At 53.3% G+C, this 21,010-nt stretch overlaps 1 protein-coding gene across 1 annotated transcript in view; it reads right to left on the bottom strand.

Annotated features, from left to right (window-relative positions):
- The window catches only part of TGM6 (transglutaminase 6), a 39,852-nt gene extending 20,736 nt beyond the window's left edge, over positions 1-19,116 (bottom strand). The window contains exons 1-6 of the mRNA XM_045445086.1: positions 18,414-19,116; positions 5,275-5,448; positions 4,509-4,751; positions 3,630-3,748; positions 1,980-2,108; positions 487-664 (exon numbers count right to left, since the gene is read on the bottom strand). Of these exons, the coding sequence (XP_045301042.1) occupies positions 487-664; positions 1,980-2,108; positions 3,630-3,748; positions 4,509-4,751; positions 5,275-5,448; positions 18,414-18,420 (850 nt within the window). The 5' untranslated portion in view covers positions 18,421-19,116. The remainder of the gene's footprint in view (positions 1-486; positions 665-1,979; positions 2,109-3,629; positions 3,749-4,508; positions 4,752-5,274; positions 5,449-18,413) is intronic.
- Between the last annotated feature and the right edge of the window lie 1,894 nt (positions 19,117-21,010).

Below are 21,010 nucleotides of genomic sequence, written 5' to 3'. Positions count from 1 at the left end.
AAACGTTAAAAAAAATTTTTTTTAAAACGTTAAAAAACGTTAAAACGTAAAAAACGTTTAAAACGTTAAAAAAAATTTTTTTTAAAAACACTTGGGGTGCCTGGGTGGTGCCTGGGTGGCTCAGGCGGTTAAGTGTCTGCCTTCGGTTCAGGTCACGATCTCAGGGTTCAGGAGTTCGAGCCCCACGTCGGGCTCTCAGCTGTGCACGCAGAGCCTGCTTCAGATCTTATGTCCTCCTCTCTCTGCCCCTCCCCCAGTTGTGCCTGCTCTCTCTCTCTCTCTCTCTCTCAAAAATAAATAAATAAATAAATAAATAAATAAATAAATAAATTTTTAAAAACTTAAAAAAATTAAAAAAAAAGAAACACATTTTATGGGGGGGTGAGGGTGGGGGTGGAGGGGTGGGGTGGACTGTATGCAAATGTATACAAATGGAGGCAAAAGAGGGAGCCGGCCTGGGGTCAGGGACCCTCTTTCCCTGGGTACCTGTGCACATGACTCCAGCGAAGACCCAGCACTGGCCGTATTTGACTGGCTTGAACCTGCCCTTGAACCACTTGCGCAGAATGGCCACGCTGCCACGCCAATGCAGGGGGCTGGTGCCACCGCCGTACTTCCCCTGCCACTGGCCTTGAACCACTCCCCGGTCGTTGTTGCTGTTCACCTGGACGGAGGGGGGCATGGGTCCGTCACCAGGCAGGGCCTCCCTCCTCAGGGCGTCGCCACTGTAAAGTCACCTTACGCTTTGGACCCCCTCCTCATTTGGGGGTCACCCCTTACTTTTAAATTACCTGAAAATTAGGGGCATCTGTTCTCTTAACATACCTACTTTGGGTACCATTTATTAAATGACCCGCCATGAGGATTCTCTGTGACTGAAACTTACCTATGATTTTGCAGCATTTCCCCTTTTAAATGATCTGTTTTGGGGACTGGTGCTGGGTATAAGTATAGAGACAGTGAGATTAACACTGAGATTAAGAGGGGTGAAGGGACCCGTCCAAGTCACATGGCAAGTTAGCAAAAAGTGTGGGTGACCCCCAAGTTCAGGACTTTGACTTAGAGCCTGCACTGTTATCCCACAGGGCTGTGACGCTCTACTCCCTGGAACTGGTCACTGCTTTTGAGTCTCTGGGTTCCAACATCCCTCTGGGATCTTGAGGAATGAAGGGTACCAAGTACGAGAAAATCGGCTCCATCCAATTGTGGAATCACAGATAGCCGTCCTCTGATCTCAACACCTGCTTGCGGTCGGCCTTCTGGCTATCTTTGCAGGAGGAAGCGTTGTTGTGTGTAACATAATAAGGAAGGCACTCTTCCCAGGGAGAGATGGGCCTGTGCACTCCCTCCCTGAATCTGGGCTGGACTGTGACTGCTTTGACCAGTGACTATGGCAGAAGGGATGCGGTGGCAATTTCCAGGGCTTCTTTTTTTGGAACAGTTGTTCGGAGAGAAGCCAGCTGCTATGTCTGATGACCCTGAGATTGCCATGCCGTGAGGAAGCCCAAGCTAGCCACACGGAGAGGCTGCGTGGACAGGGAGCCGTGACGGGCCAGCCTCAGCTGTTCTAACCACCCCGGCCCAGGGACAGGAGAGTGAGCGAACCATCTTGACATTCCAGCTCCAGTGGACACAGCGTGGAAGAGAACCAAAGATCCAGACTTCTAGAACCAAGGCCGCAGATATACGGTCTCATCAAACCATTCCAGCCATCTGCAGCCATTCAGATGCCCCCAGCGGAAGCATCTTAGAGAAGAGACAAGCCATCCTGTCCTCATGGCGCTCTGCCCAAGTCCCTGATCTATAAAACCGTGAGCATAATAAGCGGCTGTTTCGTGCCACTGAGTTTTGGGGTGGTTTGGGGGCAGCGATAGAGAATTAAAACAAAAGGTGACTTGGGAAAATCATAGGATGGGACCCTGGGGTTGGCTCAGGGACCCATGAGAACGTGTGTATGCAGGGACGGTGGGGCTCCTCACCATGGCGCTGATGGCCCTGGTGACGTAGATGGGGTCATGGCGGCAGGACACGTCGATGGCTGGGTCATCTTGGTAAAGAGGACTTCGGTCCAGGATGGAGAGGCAGATGTTCAGAATGTCCTCCTCAAACTGTCCCCAGAGAGTCTGTGCTTAGAGGCCAGAGTCTCACCCATATTCCAGACCCTCCTACAATACTTACCCAGTGGGTCCCTTGTGTTGTGCACGGGAATTCACCTACCCCCACCCTGGGACACCACAGAGCATCCCCACCTCAGAAACCCTCCCTCAGAGAGTCACCGCGAGCCAGAAGCTCAACCTTAATCAAGTCCCTGCCCTGTGCCGTAACTGCCCCCAACGCTTCCCACTACCCGCGGTAAAGTTTGTGGTAAACGAGTGACTCTGGAGTCGCGTCTACCCGGCCTGCCCACTCCTTCGGTTTCAATGATTTTTCCAAATACATTTGAATGAACGGACAACATTTAAACACCGGAGCATCTTGGGGCGCCTGGGTGGCTCAGTCGGTTAAGCATCCGACTCTCGATTTCGGCTCAGGTCCTGGTCTCACGGTTCATGGAATCGAACCCCATGCCGGGCTCTGCGCTGACAGTACAGAGCCTGCTTGGGATTCTGTCTCTCTCCCTCTCTCTCTGCCCCTCCTCTTCTCTCTCTCTCTCTCTCTCTCTGTGTCTCTCTCAGAATAAGTAAACATTTAAAAACTGGAGGATCTTTACATACACATTAAGATTTCAGGTCTCTGAAGCTCCCTGAAGGATCTTTGGAAGGTCCGGGGAACCCTGGGTTCCCTTGGCCACATGGCAGGAAGAGGTGGGTGCTGAGAAGTGGGTACCCCTTAGGCGGGCCCCAGACTCTCCAGTACCTCCATCACTACTCGGATTCAAACTCTGGCTCCTGAACCTGACAGTCAGGGTCCTTCACTGGCCCAGCCAACCTTTCTCCAGGACACCCGCAGCCCAAGCAGACCTAATTCTTCTGGCAGACCCTCCTCTGCTCCCTGACTCCCACCTGCTATGGGCTCTGCCCTCTCCCTGGCCAGGCTGTGCCCAGCCCCATTATCGGGAAGTCTCCACCATCCCTGGGGTGGATTTTCTTTCACACTTTTCTGACTTCCCTCTGGCCCCATCTCTACCACTCTGATGCCCGCCCCCCTCCCCCCCACCCCTGCTCCACCATCACGCCCTTTATTGTAATTATTTATCTGCCAATGCCTCTTAAAAGGGTGGTCCCAGACCCGCAGCCTCAGCACCACCTAGGACCTCGTTAGAAATGCACATTCTCAGAGCCCACCCCAGATCTACAGAATCAGCAACTCTGGGGTGGGGCCCAGCCACCCGTGTGTTTTAAAGAGCCCTCCACGGGATCCCGGCGCACGCACAAGACCGAGCATCCCTGATCGAAGCTATTGATTCTTCTACAAAGCACCCTATCCAAAGCACCTCCCCTTCCCAAGAACCCAGAGCCTGTCTTAGCGCAGCTATTAGTAGATTAGTGAATGAATGGCCGGGCTTGTCCCCGCTGGGGAGGGAGGAAGTGAGCAGAGCAGACAGAAGGGCTCCTGGCCTGACTTTCTGCACACCCCGGCCCGCATCCCCGCCCCCCCCCCCCCCCCCCCCGGCCTGTGCTTCTGGAGACCTGCCCGTAGTTCCAGCCCTGGGCTCGGATGTGCTTCTCCACGCCTCGGAAGATGATCCCGCTGTCATTGAGCACGTACTCCTGTCTCTCCTCCTCTGAGGCCAGAAACACGTCGTCCTCTGAAAAGCAGTTGTCAGGCTCAGCATGGGCTGGGGCTCTGGCCTTGCAGGCCTGGGGAAGGGGCTACATCAGGGAGAGCCCCGGGACGGTGCCGGGAGGCTTGGGACGGAAGAGGGCAAGAGGGGGCTTGCGGGCTCCTAGGCTGCCTTCCGGCGGGGCCCCATTCCCCCTGGGGGCTCCATTCCCCGGGGCAGGGACCCACCCAGCCCAGCCCAAGAGTGAAGGACTTGAGGAATCCTGACATCTTTGAGACGCCCTGCTCGATGGCGACAGCAGCCTCATATTTTAGAGATATTTAATAAGAATGCTGGCCCCAGTACCCCTTACGAGGGACCTTGTCCATTACAACCATTAGCGCTATGAGTTCTCACCATAATCCCAGGAGGTAGGCACTGTTATCACTCCCGTGTCACCCATGAGGAAACCAAGACTCATAGAGGGAAGCAGAGCTAGGACTGAGCCAAGGCTGCGATGGCTCAAGCCGGGTTCTTGCCCATTGCTGGGCCTCTCCTCCCACGAGGCCCCATCCCTGCCTACTGGCCCCCGCGCACCAGAAACCACTGATTCTTGCTCCTCCGGCCCAGGATCCTTTGTAGCACCTGCTACCGGCTTCCTCTGCCCAGTGCCCACCTCTGCCTAAGCTCAGCTCTCGCCAAGCTCTGGGCATCCACCTCCCCGTTGCTTAGTCTGTCTTCCAGGCCCCTGCTAAGGGCAGGCCCACCTCTAGGACAGCTTCCGGGAAAGCTTGCCAGCTCTTACCTGGGCACCATGGGTTGAAAAGGAGAACAAACTCGCCCAGCTTTCGGTCATTATGTTTTCGGCGAGAGGAGACCCTGGTGCTCATCAGGTAGCGGCCGATGACAGCGTTGGGAGGGCTGCTGATGCTGACGGTCACGGTGTTCTCCGTCTCCGCCTCCTTCACCGCTGTCCAGGTCTTGCCCACTTCTGGCTCCGATATCTGGAACACGGCTTTGGTGTGGTGGTCCTCGGAGGCCTGGGGTCCTGGCGGAGGGGAGAGGCACTCAGGAGATCCAGCTGCCCCTAGGGAACCCAGCTCTAGAGAAGCAGAAAAGCTACAAGCCTGGAATGCCCACCTTCGCTCCCTGAACTGCTGGGACACTGTGGGGGGCCACCTCCGCGGTTCTGATTCCCACCCACCTCCTGGATCTAGGAGAAAGTAATGGGGACTTTCAAAGTCCACCCTTTGTCTAAGAAAGAAAAGCTTGGGCTCCCAAAGTACCTGAAGAATTTCCATCATCTTCCAGAGCCCTCGATTCCTTGGTATGCAAAGAATTCCAGAGCTGTTCTCTCATCTCCCCCACTGCCTGCTGGCAATGCCTGCCAGCCGTCCCCGCAAGCTGTCATCAAAGACCGCTAGGGTTCCAGAGCTCAGCCCCCCTCCACCCCCCCACCCCGACAGGGACATGCTTCCCTCTGGGCTGATGACCAAAGGGTCTCGGGTCACCGGTCACAAGACAAATCTTTCTGAATGTAGACCAGCGGAGGGCACTGGCCTGACAATTACCTGTCTCCACCGTGAAGATGATGGTCTCCTGGTCCTCCAGGGGTCTGCTCAGCTCCAGCACCAAGGTGAACGTGTGGCCCCTGCGTACCACCAGCTCAGGGCAGGGGTACTCCTGGGTGTGGTGGGCAACGCCATTCTTCAGGCTCTGCCAGTCCACCTCGGTGACTCTGATCCCTGAGCCGGGGGAGGACAGGGAGGTGAGGCCAAGCCCTTGACATGTTTCTCACCCCCCTCCGCCTTGCCCTCCTGCAGTCATTTGTTCACGCGGCTACTTTTTATCCTATGCGATTGATTCCGGTCATTCTCAGTTCACGTTCCTTAAAGTTTCCGCCGACATCGAATTAACGAATACCGAACCATGACTCTTACAGCAAATGCAGGGTTAGGTTCTTGTTAGCTTCTGTTCACAATTCATCCCTCCGCCGATCAATGGGTAACCTTCTCTTATGTGTTCTTCTGTTTAAAGACACCTTATTTAATATATCGTTGAGTCATTAACGTTGCACTCACGGACAACATAATTCATGCCTGAACCAAGTTCATCTGACACACTGGTTTTCTTAGAAGGCACATCACGGCCTCCTGTGTTTAGGAACATTGGGCAGCGCTTCGGCCCTACGGTTGGGGCCCTTTTAAACAGCAAAATCCCCGACAGAGAGGGACAAACATGCAAAAAACCGTGGCATGAAATAGACCCAAAAGGACACACTGTTTACAGTAGGAGAGTGGAAACAAGAAGGCAGGGTGTGGACTTTTTCAACCTTGTCTGGAAACGAGCATGTTAGGTGACTCCGTTTTTCCTATTCTGTGCCTGGCTGCAGGTGATCACGAAAGTACCAAGGTTTGGAATTCAGAATAAATTTTAGGGGCGCCTGGGTGGCTCAGTCAGTTAAGCGTCCGGCTTCGGCTCAGATCATGATCTCACGGTTCATGAGTTCGAGCCCCGCGTCGGACTCCATGCTGACAGCTCGGAGCCCGGAGCCTGCTTCGGATTCTGTGTCTCCCTCTCTCTCGGGCTTGCCCTGGCCAGGGGAGGAGGCTGGCGTTAAGCAGATAAGGCTCAGATGTTTAAGAGCACGCTTTGAAAGCGCCCTTACAGCACGGCCCCCGGTGCCGCCCTGAGCAAGTGATCCGAGAAGCCCAGGTGGGAGCTGAAATGCCTTTGGTGACCTACCCTCCGAAGTTACAGGGTCGCCCCCGCTGTCTGCTATTAGTCAAGGCAGCTACAAAGGTCTGCCCGGGTTCAAGGGGAGGGAACACACCCCACCGCTTGATGAAAAATGGGTCAATGTTACATGGTGGGAATGTGTTGGATTAGATATATATTGATATGACCATGCTGTGAAACGGTCAGGTCTGTGATTGTACGGAACCCCCGAGCCCTGCTGCCTTTACCTTTGGTCCTACAGGAGTCACAGACCCCAAATCCCCAACTTTAAAACACAGCACGGCTTTGGACCATGCGCACCAGAGCAGCGGCTCGTCTGGACCAAGGTCTGGGGAGAGCCGGCCAAAATGTTTGGCTTTTTAAAGGCAGATTGTATTTTCCAGAGATGGTTGCAATAATATCGCCCATCGCTCGTGCTTTTCCTATCATATGAGGTTGGTACTGCCCTCATCAAGATGTAGGATAAAGGTCAGGGCACCTGGGTAGCTCAGTCGGTTAACCTCCGGCTTCGGCTCAGGTCATGATCGCACGGTTCGTGAGTTCGAGCCCTGCATCGGGCTCTGTGCTGACAGCTCAGAGCCTGGAGCCTGCTTTGGATTCTCTGTCTCCTTCTCTTTCTGCCCTTCCCTGACTTGTGCTCTGTCTCTCTCTGTCTCTCAAAAATAGATAAACGTTTAAAAATTTTTTTTAAAAAGTAGGATAGGGGCACTTGGGTGGCTCAGTCGGTTAAGCGTTGGACTTTGGCTCAGGTCGTGATCTCACAGTTTGTGAGTTCAAGCCCCACGTTGGGCTCTGTGCTGACAACTCAGAGACTGGAGCCTGTTTCAGATTCTGTGTCTCCCCCTCTCTCGGCCCCTTTCCCTCTCTTGTATGCTGCCTCTCTCTCTCTCTTAAAAATAAATAAACATTAAAAAAAAAAAGAAGTAGGATATGTATTCCCTCTGCCTGAATCTGACAGGACTTGTGGCTTAAACAGAGTGACACTTTGTGACTTGCAAGTCTAGACCATAAAAGTCGATAGAGCTTCTGCCTGGTTCTCTTGAGTTGCTTGACCCGGGAACCCAGCGGCCACGCCATGAAGAAAGTCAAATGGCCCGTGGAGAAGTCCACGTGGAGAGGAACCAAGACTCCCCACCCACAGCCCCCTGAGCGCCCACCTCTGGTCACGTGCCTCCCCTGATCCTGAGTGAGGCAAAGACAAGCCGTCCCAGCTGAGCCCCGCCCAGGTTGTGGGTTTGTGAATGAGCGAATGATTGTTGTTGTTTTAACTGTCCGAGTATCGGGGCCGTTTGTTACGCAGCAGTAGATAACCGAAACATGCGGGGAGCCCCAGTAATAACTTGGATGGAATTTTCCAACACGCCCCGTGGGAGCAGGACTCAGATTCCATTTGATTGAAGAGTATCAGTAAATGTGACCTATCTTTCACATCCAGGTTTGGGTTGTCCATTCATACCTGTTAAACTTTTTAATGTGCAGCTCTGGGATCTGGATAAATCTTTAGGAGCTTCTTCACCAATAACACTCAGCTTCTTTCCAATACGCGTATCCTAACTTAGAGGCTGGGTAAGGCTGTCCCCGGTGATGTGAGAACCACCCTGCCCCCAACTATGACAATAAGAATAATAAGGTGGGGGCACCTGGGTGTCTCAGTTGGTTAAGCATCCGACTCTCAATTTCAGCTTAGGTCACGATCTCACGGTTTGTGAGCTCGAGCCCTACCTACGTTAGGCTCTATGCTGACAGTGCAGAGCCTGCTTGGGATTGTCTCTCTCTCTCTCCCTCTCTCTCTGCCTCTACCCCACTCACATGCTCTCTCTCTCTCTCTCTCTCTTAAAATAAATAAACATTAAAAAAATAATAAGATGAATAGCTAACATATATATATGTATTTATATATATATTTAATGCTATGAGCTAGACATTATCCTCTGTGACTCACATTTATGAATTCATTTAATCCTGACAGCGATCTTGAAGCAAATACTATTACCCTCATTTTACAGATGAGAAAACGGAGGCACAGAGAGGTGAAGTAACTTTACAAAGGTCGCACAGCTAGTGTGGGTGATGCCCGGATTCCGTGCTATCCTGCCTCTCTGATGATCAAGGGCTGAGACCGGGAATTGGCAAATCTTGAGTAGTTGGGGTGTGGAATGGAGAAAACACAGGGTTTGGGGCCAGAGAGACCCGGACCCTGACCCCGGTCGGGCTGTGTCTCATGTGCCCTCGGACACATCGCGTCACCTTTCCGAGTCTCGGTGTCCTGGTCTAAAAACTGAAGGTACTGATGGCACCTGCCCCACAGGCCTCTTGGAAGGAAGACAAAAAGAGCGCCCCCATATGACATCCAGCGCTGTGGCATTTTGCATATGGCAGACACTCAGCGAGTGTCATTTTCTTTCATCTTTCTGGAGAAGGTGGGACCTACGCTCTGATACCACAGGCCTCTGTCCCTCTTCCTGCTTGCCCTCTGCCTCCTCCCGTGGGCAAGGCAAAGTCCAAGTCCTCTGTGCAGCCTGGGGGCCCTGAGGAAGACCCTGTGACTAATTCCTCCCATCCTTCCGCCATAATTGGAATGGACCTGGTCCCAGGATTACTCTTCCTCAGCCTCTAACAATGATGGATCAGTGATAGTCAGTTGTTAACAGTGTCTTTGTAGCCACTCTACCCCTGGCTTCCATGACTCCTTGGGGTGCTTCTCCTCCCCCAAGGAAGAACCTCAACTCCTTGGTCTGGTTCTTGAGACCTCCACTGGGAGGCTAGTCCCACTTTCCAATCTGTCATCGCCCATGTTCCCTCTTATTTTCCTGGAGTCACTTAGACCTGGGTCAGCATCCTAGGTCTGTCATTTGCTCACGGTGTGTGTCCTTCCGCATGACTTCACCTCTCTCATCCATAAAATGGGTATAATAATCGCTTTCTCTCAGCTCTAATAATGACATTGAATAAGATGACGTGTGGAAAGCATCCAGCACATATTAGGTGCTCCTTAAATATCCATTTTGTTTCTTCTCCCGTTGCATGATGTGATAGTTAATTTTATGTATCAACTTGGTTGGGCCATGGTGCTCAGATATTTGGTCAAACGTTATTCCGGATGCTTTTGTGAAGTTGTTTTTTGGATGAGTTTACATTAAATTGGTGGACTTGAAATAAAGCAGATTACCCTCCGTAATGTGGGTGGGCCTCATCCAGGCAGTTAAGGCCTTAGTAGGACACTGACCTCCCCTGAGCAAGAAGCAATTCTGCCAGCAGGTTGCCTTTGGACTCCAACTGCAACTCTTCCTTGAATCTCTAGCCAGCCAGCCTCCCCTGCGGACTTGGACTTGGTGGCCTCCATAATCGTGGAAGCCAATTCCTTAAAATCTCTCTCTCTCTCTATCCCCTCTATCCCTATCTATCATCTCTCTCTCTCTCTCTCTCCTCTATCCCTATCATCTCTCTCTCTCTCTTTTAATGTTTACTTATTTATTTTTGAGAGACAGAGAAAGCATGAACAGGGGAGGGGCAGAGAGAGACCCACACAGAAAGAGAAGCAGGCTCCAGGCTCTGAGCTGTCAGCGTGGAACCTGATGTGGGCTTGAACCCACGAACTGTGAGATCATGACCTGAGCTGAAATCAGATGCTTAACTGACCAAGCCACCCAGGTGCCCCTCTATCATCTATCTATCCATCCATCCATCCATCATCTATCTATCCATCCATCTATCCATCATTTATCTATTCATCCATCCATCATCTATCTATCCATCCATCCATCCATCCATCCATCATCTATCTATCCATCCATCCATCCATCATCTATCTATCTATCCATCCATCCATCATCTATCTATCCATCCATCATCTATCTATCCATCCATCATCTATCTATCCATCCATCCATCCATCATCTATCTATCCATCCATCCATCATCTATCTATCCATCCATCCATCCATCCATCATCTATCTATCCATCCATCCATCCATCCATCATCTATCTATCCATCCATCATCTATCTATCCATCCATCATCTATCTATCCATCCATCCATCCATCCATCCATCATCTATCTATCTATCCATCCATCCATCCATCCATCCATCATCTATCTATCCATCCATCCATCCATCATCTATCTATCCATCCATCATCTATCTATCCATCCATCATTTATCTATCCATCCATCCATCCATCCATCCATCATCTATCTATCCATCCATCCATCATCTATCTATCCATCCATCCATCCATCATCTATCTATCCATCCATCCATCCATCATCTATCTATCTATCTATCCATCCATCATCAATCTATCCATCCATCATCTATCTATCCATCCATCCATCCATCATCTATCTATCCATCCATCCATCCATCCATCCATCATCTATCTATCCATCCATCCATCCATCATCTATCTATCTATCCATCCATTATCTATCTATCTATCTATCTAGTCTACATACACACACATCCTGTTGGTTCTATTTCTCTGGAGAACCTTGAGTAATACACAAGGAGAGTGTGGAACATTGTATTTTTCAAAGGTGGCTTCACTAATTCATATAGATGATGGATGGATGCCATTCTACACATTTTTCTTATAACGTGATTGAAATCCTTCCCACTGTGGGGTGGGGTTTATATACTCTCTCCTTAATTCTGCGCAGGCGCTTGGGACTGTTCTGACCAATATATATGGTGGAATGTGAATGCCACAGGCCTTCTGGTGTTGGGACATAAACAGGATGCAGCTTCTGCCTGCATCCTCAGGATAAGCACCTTTGAAGCCCTGAGCACATGCACTCTTTCCCTCTGTCTCTCTCTCTCTCTCTGTGTCTGTCTGTCTGTTTGTCTGTCTCTCTCTCCATCACATCTATCTATCTATCAACCAATCACCTATCCATCTGACAAAGTGCAGCAACACAGAGACCACCATGCTGGAGAGGCCTTGAGGAAAGACCAAGATAGAGTCTGAGAAGCCCAAGCACCTGACAGGGCAGGAAGAAGCGTTTATGATAATCCCACCCCAGCCACAGTCAAACCGCAGGGATGAGGAGATCTGGGCGGCAGGTGCATGGCTGGACCAGGTGCAGCATCACAACGGGGAGGGACAATGGTAATAAATGACTGCTACTGCCTGAAGCCAGTGTCTTGGGGTGATTTTTTAATGCAGCTACAGTGAGATAGGATTTCAGAAATTGCATCTCTATATGAAGAGGTGGAAGGAGAAAGTCAGCTGAGAAAAGATATGATTTGGAGAAAAAAAAAAATCCCTTGTGTGGTTTCCCTTCCTTACATAGACTATGGGCGCCAGGTGTTCCTCTCTGGGTCAAGGAATGATGGGACCTCTGTGGCCTGAAAAAGGCAGCTCCTCTAAGTCCTGCTTGATATAGGAAACTGGGGAAGAGGTGGGTACATTTATAGAAGGAGGAACTCAGGAAGAAAAGAATGGGGTCCCTAAACTCTCGCCTTTTGAGGTTCAATATTACTGGAGGTTTTTTTTTTTAAATGTTTACTTATTTATTTTGAGAGGGAGAGTGAGCAGAGGAGGGGGAGAGAGAGAGAGGGAGAGAGAATCCCAAGCAGGCTCCACACTGTCAAACGTGGAACCCAACATGGGGCTCGAATTCATGAACCACGAGATCATGACCTGAGCAGAAATCGAGAGCTGGACGCTTTCCCAACTGAGCCACCCAGGTGCCCCTGGAGGTTTTTTCTGATAAAATTAAGTGGTCTTGATTGGAGATCTCCTGCTGATAACACCAAGGTTACATCTCCACTCTGATTTCTCCCTTGAAATCCAAACAATATGTTCAGCCATCTACTTGAAATCTCCATTGGGTGGTCTTCTAGGAAAATCCAGCCTAACACACCCAAAGCAGAACTCCCCATTTCTTCCCTACCCCATCCCCAAATCCCTGCTCTCCTGTGTCTTGGGAGATGTCCCATCTGCCCTGGCACTCAGGACCAAGGCAAGGAATCTCTGATTTCCCCTTTGCTCTCACCCCCCTTATCCGATCCATCATCGAGTCCCGATGGGACCACCTCCAAAACCTGCATCAAGCCCATCACACACCTCTGTCTCCACCACTACCCTAGGCCACCTCTGTCTCCACCACTACCCTAGTCTTGTCTAGACTGCAACAGCCTTCCAACCGGTCTCCACTTACGAGGAGCTGGGCTGGTACCACAGTCTCAATCCCCAGGCCTGAGATTCATGGAGAAGGCTAGTTCTAGCTAACTCTGACCAGGCTGGAAGCCCCAGCCTGGCACCATGATCTGGGGATAATGACCAAACATGCAAATGAGAACATAGCTGACGCGTGAGTCCCAAGCTTGGGAGCTCCTACAGCCAACCAGCGTGCTGGGTGAGCAAGGACTGGTTACAACAGCGACCCCTGTCGGGCGGTGGCTGGAACAGCAGCGCCAGGAGACTTCCCTCACTGGAGAGCTCCCTCTCACATCTGAGAGTAGAGTGGAAGCCTCCCACTGACTTTGCCCCTGCGGTTCTTGGTCAGGAACTTTCCTCTCAAGTCCCAGAAGTCTGCGCTCGGGTGGCCTCTGTTTTGTCTGCACACACAGGCCAGAACCCCAGTTACCTTGTACGTAGGATTGTCTAATAGCTGCAGAGCTGAGAGGGCCATTAGACGCCCAGGTCTTTTGTTTCATTGACAGAAACTGAGACCCAGAGATGGGAAGAAAGAGACTTCTTGCCTGAGGATGCTAAGCCAAGACACAGTTTGTGCGGGGAAAGGCCAACACAGGGTGCAATTGTTTGTGTGTGTGTGTGTGTGTGTGTGTGTGTGTGTGTTTAGGGGATGCGTGAGGAGTGGGACGTGAGGTTGTTGGGTGGTAATTATCTCAGTGCTGGCATGCCCCAGGGATTCTTGCAAAGGGGGTGGTTAGGAGGTAAAAAGAGTCCCTGGGCTCCAGGTCATGGGTTCAAGTCCTGGGAGTCCTGCCTTGGCTTCACCTTTCCCCGCCACAGCCCAAAGCATCTCCCACCACCCTCCGGGCAAGAGCCCCATCACAGTGGGGCAAGAAGGGTAGAACGAGCCAGAACTGCCATTGTCACCATTACCCCCGAATCTCAAAGACCACCTCTCTCACAACTTCCTGCCGGAGTCGAATTCCCTCCTCCGAATTTCCGGTGGATACGTGACCATAGTTCCAGCTTGCATGCCTCTGGCAGGCCACTCACCCGCTGCCCAGACGTTAAAACGTCCTTCCTTCTGCTCAACCAAAGACTTTTTTCTTGCAACCTTTCCCCCAGCTGTTCCCACTCTGCCTCTCCGTTAACCCCCACCCCCGAACATGGCTGTTCCTTTTGCCCTTTGCTGGTTTTGCAGAGCTGTTACCGAGAAATCCTGACTTGCCACCCATCCCCCCAGGCCAGACCTGCCCTGACCCAGGAGGTCACTGCTCTGGTCCTTGTGTTGTCTGTCCCTAGAGCTGCATCTCCGGTGACCTAAGTCATCCGTACTTGTGAACGTCACACCCTCAAGATCCGGCCTGGGTGGGCCGATTGTCAGGGCTAGGCAACCAGGATCCTGCTGGGAGAAAGCAACCATTCTGGTGGTTACAGGCCAGTTCTTTCCTAACGGGTGTCCTCCTCAGCCCTCCTGGGGACAGATGGGCACAGAGGAGGGCAGCCCAAGGCCAAGGTATACAAGGGGCACAAGAGATACAAGAGATACGAGAGATACGGGATGGGTTCCTGATCCCCAGTTAAAACGAACCCGATGTCACCCCCTCCACGTGCTCGGCGTGAATCCTGCCGAGACTAAGGCTGTGTCTCTAATCAGTCGCCAAGGAAGCCCGGTCACAGTTGTTTGCTCAGAGGTCTTTCTCCTCCACTGGACTTTCTCCTCCACAGTCTCATTCTCTCTGGGTTGTTAGAGCCCCGCTCAGGGCCCAGGACATAGTAGAGGCTCAGTGAATATTGGTTGGATGAACGAATGTCCCTCCCTGTCCCTTGGCTGGGACAAGGGTGTGAAAAGGCGAGCTCCGCAGCTTCCTGGAACACCCTTGGGGATCAACACCTATGCCCCGTCAGCTGCCCACACCCCGTCCTCTCCACCCACTTGTAATCCCCTCTCTCAAGCGGCCACATTCCAAAACCTGCCCTTCCTTCCTGTCTTCCTGTCTTCTGCAGTCATGGGCCCAGGACATGGGTAGAGCCCCGGCCACCAGCTCCCTGTGGGATGTGGGCTAAGTTGCTTCCTCTCTCGGGGCCTCAGTGTCCTTATCTATGAAATGAGTCCGGAAGAACACTTGGGGACTGGGTTGTGGGGGGGGGGGGGTTGCTGGACCAAGTGTCTCTGACAGCCCCAGGGCTCCTCTCAGCCCCTCCCCACAACACGCCCCCCACACCCCCAAGCCCGTGCTGATGTAGGCTTGTCACAAAGCCCCTTGGTGGGCACCGGGGAAGGGATGGGAGAGGCGACGTCCCACCAAGGCCTTCTCTGGTCCACACCTGAGGCCCTGAGGACAGAATGGATGACGTATTATCAACCCTGGGCCCCCACCCTGGGGGTATGCTGGGTGAGCTCCAGTCCCGAGCTCAAGGCCCATGACCGCCAAACCTGAGGCTGTGCCCGGCAGACGTACACAAAGAGGGAAGCCGTAAGAGCATGCTCTCCGCCTACCCTCTCACCCCAAAGCCTCGTGGCCTCTCCACCTGCCGTCTTTTTCTTCTCCTTCCCACCTTCCCCTCTTGGCCTGCCTTCCCATAGCAATTAGGCGCCCAATTTCAGAGGCACACACTTCAGTTCAAATGCAGGCTTCGTGGATCCTTGGCTGTGTAACCTGAGGCAAGGCACTGAACCCCTCTGAATCCTGGGACTGGTGATAGTAGCCGCCCCCCCCCCCCCGGTTGTAACGATCAAGTGAAACAATTTCCACAGAGTACGTAGAGCGGGACCCGGCACGTATTAGGTGCTCAGTAAGCATGCGTGTGATTAATCGTATGATCGTCAGTATTTGCCCAAGAACGGCTGGCTGCCAGTCCAGTGTTCTGCCAATTCGTGCTATCCCGAACCTTCCACTTATTGGCTATGCAGCCCTGGATCAGTGAATGGACCTCTCTGAGGTTCAGACTGCCTGCCCTGAAGCGTGGCAATACTAGTACTTTCCTCATAGACTTTTCTGGAAGTTGAGGTGACGGCCAGAAGTAGGGCAAGGAAGAGAATGTGTCTCCTAGCCCTGGAAACCCAGAGTGTGGAAGGAGCTATCAATAAACACTCTTGAGCCACAAGCTTCAGCCACGGCGAATGGTCTCGCTCTGTATACGGTACTTAGCCCGGCGCCGGGTCACCCTGAGCTGGGTCAGCAGATGGGAGTCCTCCTCCTCTCCCCGGATCCCTCCCACCACTTCGGTCCACCCCTCCCTGTTCCTACGCCCATTGTTTTTCCTTTTACTCTCCCCTCTGCGCCTCTTGCTTAAATTACTGCCTGGCTCCCACAGCCTCCCGGCATTTTCCAGCTCATTTCATTCTCTCCATCCTGTTACTATGGAGAACCCGAGCTTCAGCAAGGAGAGGGGACGCTTCTGACCGCACGAGCGTCAGCATGTCATTGCCCCTGCTCTAGAGCCATCGGATCCACGGCCGTTAGGCTGGCGTTCAAGGTCCCTCACCATCTGCCCCCGCCTCCCACTCCCCTCCCGGCCAACCTCATCTTCGCTCCGGCTCGCTTGCTCACCAGCTGGTCCCGGAGACCAGCCGAAGAACGAGTTTTACTTGGAGGGAAGGTTGCCTCCCGCCCGCCCAGCTCTTCACCACCAACCCACCCCCAGCCCTAGCTCACCCCGACTATTTCTCCTCCCGCCCTTGGGTGACACCAGTCAGCTGATGATGCCTTCCTCCCCAGATCTCTGTCCCAGCCCCAGGGATGGCACCCAGTGGGGCCGAGCCCAGGAGGTTCTCTACTGACGCCAGCAATCTCTCCCAGACATTGGACTCAGCATAATCGGTTTTTAATGGGCCCTATTATAACCCTATCCGTAGTGTGCGTCATGGGCACCTGACCTCCACAGCTAAATGCTTAACTGGGGAGTTGCCTGGGGCCACTGTCCCTTTCCTTCCGGGTCCTCTTGGAAGCTGCTGGCCTCTCTCGCCAGTAGGCAGTGGTGAGAACATCCCAGCTGGAACCAACCATGCACAGAGTATGCCCCCTGATTCTTAGAATTTCTGAGCTGGGAAAAGCGAATTATAATCCACCAGTGGCAGAAAGGTCTCATTTCGTCTGCTAGCACCGATCGATTGCTAGGACTACGTGAAGAACTATGTTGAGGAGAACGCCGGGGCCCTGTAGGGAGGAGTTCGGGGGTCAAGCAGCGACGTCTGCCACGGACAGTGAGGGCAGGAGGAACAGCCCACAGGCCACACGCTTTGCTTCCAGAATCTGATGTCTCTGTCATTCACGTCCCGATTGCGTGATGGGCGCACGCCCACCGCTCTGAGGAGTAGGTCCCCAAGAAGCCAGGAGGACCCAGAAGACCGGGGAATTGAATTCAACCTAACTATCTATCACTGCTATTTGCTAGGCGTGATGGGTCTCACGCTGTGATTTTACAGGTGGAAAAATGAGCTTCAGAGAGAGGCATGGCCACCCAGCAGGTTAGTAACAGACCTGACATTGGAACGCTCTGTCACTGGCTTCGCCTCCCAGAAGGGTCCTTTCTCAGCAATTAAACTCTGTCCAGCGGAAGGCCCACAGTGTATCAGAGAATCGGGGCGGAGGGACCTCTCGGTGCGCCCTGAAAAGTAGATCCTGAAGGAAGCAGAGCCCGGGGCTCTGATGGGGAAGACAAACCCCAGGTCTCGAAGCAGCAGTCTGGGGTGTGAGCCGGGGTGGGGTGACCCTCAGGGAGCAGACCCCATCCGAAGAGCCAGAAAGGCCCAGGATGCCTGTAAGTGTTAGCAGCTCGCAGGGTGGAGTGAGAAGAAGTTCAAATATGACAAGGAAGCTAAACCACCTGGCTTCGAACGTCAAAAAATAAACAAGAGTTGACTCATGTAATTGTCACATGATCCTGGACGATAGAAAGCAGGAAGCACCACGTGAGGAACATCTTTAAAGACCTATGAGAGGGGCGCCTGGGTGGCGCAGTCGGTTAAGCGTCCGACTTCAGCCAGGTCACGATCTCGCGGTCCGGGAGTTCGAGCCCCGCGTCGGGCTCTGGGCTGGTGGCTCAGAGCCTGGAGCCTGTTTCCGATTCTGTGTCTCCCTCTCTCTCTGCCCCTCCCCCGTTCATGCTCTGTCTCTCTCTGTCCCAAAAATAAATAAACGTTGAAAAAAAAAAATAAATAAAGACCTATGAGAGCAGGACCCCCACGGGTGCTGACTCACTCACCGCGGGACCCCAGCACCTAGCCAGAGGAGGTGGAAAACCCATAAGTGTTAGCTACCCAGAAGTGTTGCCCCTCACTATTCTGGCACGTTTTCTGAGTCTGCTGCCTCCGAGGCCCCACGTGTGAAAACTGTGGGGAGTTCAGCACCCTCGGTCCCCTCAGTTCCTCACAGCGGGCCTGCGAAGTGTATTCTAACTCCCATTTTACAGATGGGAACATGGAGGCACCAAAGGCAAGTTCCCTTGCTCAAGGCCACATAGCTCCTTTCACCTCAGACAGAGCTGGTCTTGCCCTCGAATCTTTGGGGTGGGAATTAAAAGGAGGCGGCCCCTGGGGCCTCTCTCTGCCCCTTCTCTGTCTTCCCCTGCTCGTCCTTTGTTTCAGCAAGGCCTATGGGGAAGGCCTGGCCCCAGCCCAGGAAGGGCTCTGCCAGGGACTTGCTGGGCAGTCTGGGGCCAGTTCTTTCCATCTCTGGGCCTCCCTCAGGAGCACGAGGGAACGTCACACGGACCATGCAGCAACACAACCCCAAGGATCAGTGATCCAAGGGGCAGACACCCCCTTTCCCGAAGCTCCCCTCAGCGGCCCTGTGCCCCGAGGCCCCCAGGCCCTGCCTGCTCACCTGCCATGCCAGGCCGGCCTGCCCTGGCTTCCTCGGCGTGTGATGTGTGCACCTTCAGGACGGCGTGTCACAGCAGCCAGCCGGACCCGCATTAACAAGGCAGATCCCGGGGCACTCCTAGGCAGGACGCCCAGCGTGCCCGCGGAGGCGTGGCCCCTCTCGCCCTAGCAGTGGCACCTAATCGCCCAGTAATTGCCCTGGTTTGCACCTCGAAGGTGTCCGGCGTGGGAGTGGCCTCAGCCAAGAGGCTTTCCTAACACAGAGTTGAGGGCTGGGCTGTGGGAGAAACTGAGGCCCAGAGAGGTCCTGGGACCTGGCAAGAACAGAGGAGGGAGGAGAGGAAAGCAGTTGGGGGGGGGGGGGCGGGGATCTGGGTTTGCCGTCTCCCATCTTTACCCTCCCAGCGAGAAAACAGAGGCTCAGAGAGGGTGCCCTAAGGGTACATCGTAATAAGCTGCAGAGCAGGGACCAGGACCCGGGTCTCGTGGCATCTGGTGCGGGGCCGTCTTCTCCCGTCCTGGGTGGGATGAGAAGGCTCCCGGGCCCCAGTGCCCTCTTCTATGCGGCCTCCAGAGGCATGTACGGGGGGAAAGGCCCACGGTCTTCCCCGGGCCATGCCTCCACCACACCACACCCTCCACCTCCTGCACGACCCCCCCCACCGACAGGCTCGGCCTCGAGGGAGGAGCCCTGAATGTCAGACGGAGAAACTTTAGGCCCACACAGGCCTGGGAGCGGGGCTCGAACTCACGGAGTGTGAGATCAGGCTCTGGGCTGATGGCTCGGAGCCTGGTGACAGGAGCGGTAAAATGAAGACGGCGGCCTCTCCTTACAGGGCAGCTATGGGGGGGACTCACGGCAACCATGGGGGACTCGCGGCCAGGGCCTAGGCACCCAGGGATCCCGACTCCTTTGTCCCTCCCCTCTGGCCGGCCCATTCCCGATCTCTGTCACCCTAGGCTCTTGGGAGGAGGTTAATAAGAAAGAGGGGAGCGGCTCTCTGGCTCGAAGGCAAGGCTAATTCACCTGACTTTGTGAGCTGGATCCATCCAGGAGCCGGGGGCCCTGACCTCGAGCAAGACCTCTCCATCTCAGAACCCCGGCTTCTCCACCTATGACCTAACAGGACTGGCCTAACGTATTCTTTTTTTTTTTTTTTTTTTTTTTAATTTTTTTTTTTTTCAACGTTTATTTATTTTTGGGACAGAGAGAGACAGAGCATGAACGGGGGAGGGGCAGAGAGAGAGGGAGACACAGAATCGGAAACAGGCTCCAGGCTCCGAGCCATCAGCCCAGAGCCCGACGCGGGGCTCGAACTCCCGGACCGCGAGATCGTGACCTGGCTGAAGTCGGACGCTTAACCGACTGCGCCACCCAGGCGCCCCTGGCCTAAAGTATTCTTAAGTGTCATCTTAGTTCACAGGCTAAGATCCCGGAGCTCCAAGACCCGGGACGGCAAAGCGGCTGAAGTCTCATGTTGTCGCTGTCGAATGAAATGGAGGGTTTTTTTTATCTTTCTGGAAGCTGGGAGGGAGGTTTCTCTCTGTTGGTAAGCGCCTGACTTGGGGCCCACGGGGGCTGGGTGGGGCTGGGTGGGGGAGGAAAGGGGAGGTAGCGGGGGTAGACGCTGGGAGACAGGGGCAAGGAGGGGCGAGGTGGGAGAGTGCTGTGCGCCTTTGCTCTCTGGGATCACCTGAGCACTCAGGAAAGGGTATAAAAACCCCAAGTGTTTGATGTGGTTGGATTTCTTATAGAAAATGGCAAAGGGGTTGAGTTCTGCTTGCCAGTTTGGTGCAGGGCAAACATGTTTAATGGGCTCTTTGGAGGCCTACCCTGCCTTTAATTACTGCCTTCTGGCCCCGGCCCAGGGTTCTCCTTCCTTCTTGCCCTGCAGCCCGCAGACCCCGGGCCCTTCTGAAGCTGCTTTTCTGCCTGTGCCGGTCAAGCTCCTCCCCACTAATCACTGTCTCATCCAGGGCCCTTTATCTTTCATCTGGGGTTTGCCCGGACTGGGGCTCCCAGAATATAAGGCATTTAAAAACACCCCCCCCTCGCCTTCCCACAACCCCAAATAACAATTCATACTCAAGTTTAGAGGAGGGCAATGTCCTGGGATAAAAGGCAGAAGCCCGGGCTCTGTTATCTCCAGGCCAAACTGGCTGTGTGACCCTCGGCCAGTCACTTACCTTCTCTGGGCCTCGGCGCCCGATAACGTTGCAGATTAGGTCTCGCCTGTCCCAACCTTCTCTGGTTCTAAATGATCAAGCAGGAGCCAAAGCCTGGGACAACTCGGGATAGCCCGATGTTGCTTCACAAGTTAAAATCTGTGCCTGTGGAATAAACACATGCTTTAAAAATAGTTTGTTTTTCTGACTCTAAAGATACTACGCGCTCGCGTAGAAAAGGCAAGCAACATAGAGAAAGAAGAAAGTATATGCATATAACTGCAAACCTATGTAAATGCATATATGTGCCTCAGGGTTGTAGGGAAGAGGTGGACAGAGAAGTGAATTTGTAACTTAACCTTTTCACTCAGCCGTATGTTGGGCTCATATTGTGATCTGGGCAGGGCCTCTGCCCTTTCAACAGTAAGGGGT

The sequence above is a fragment of the Leopardus geoffroyi genome, chromosome A3 (assembly GCF_018350155.1).
Source record: "Leopardus geoffroyi isolate Oge1 chromosome A3, O.geoffroyi_Oge1_pat1.0, whole genome shotgun sequence".
Lineage (NCBI taxonomy): Eukaryota > Metazoa > Chordata > Mammalia > Carnivora > Felidae > Leopardus > Leopardus geoffroyi.
This window is presented reverse-complemented; position numbering and strand designations above follow the sequence as displayed.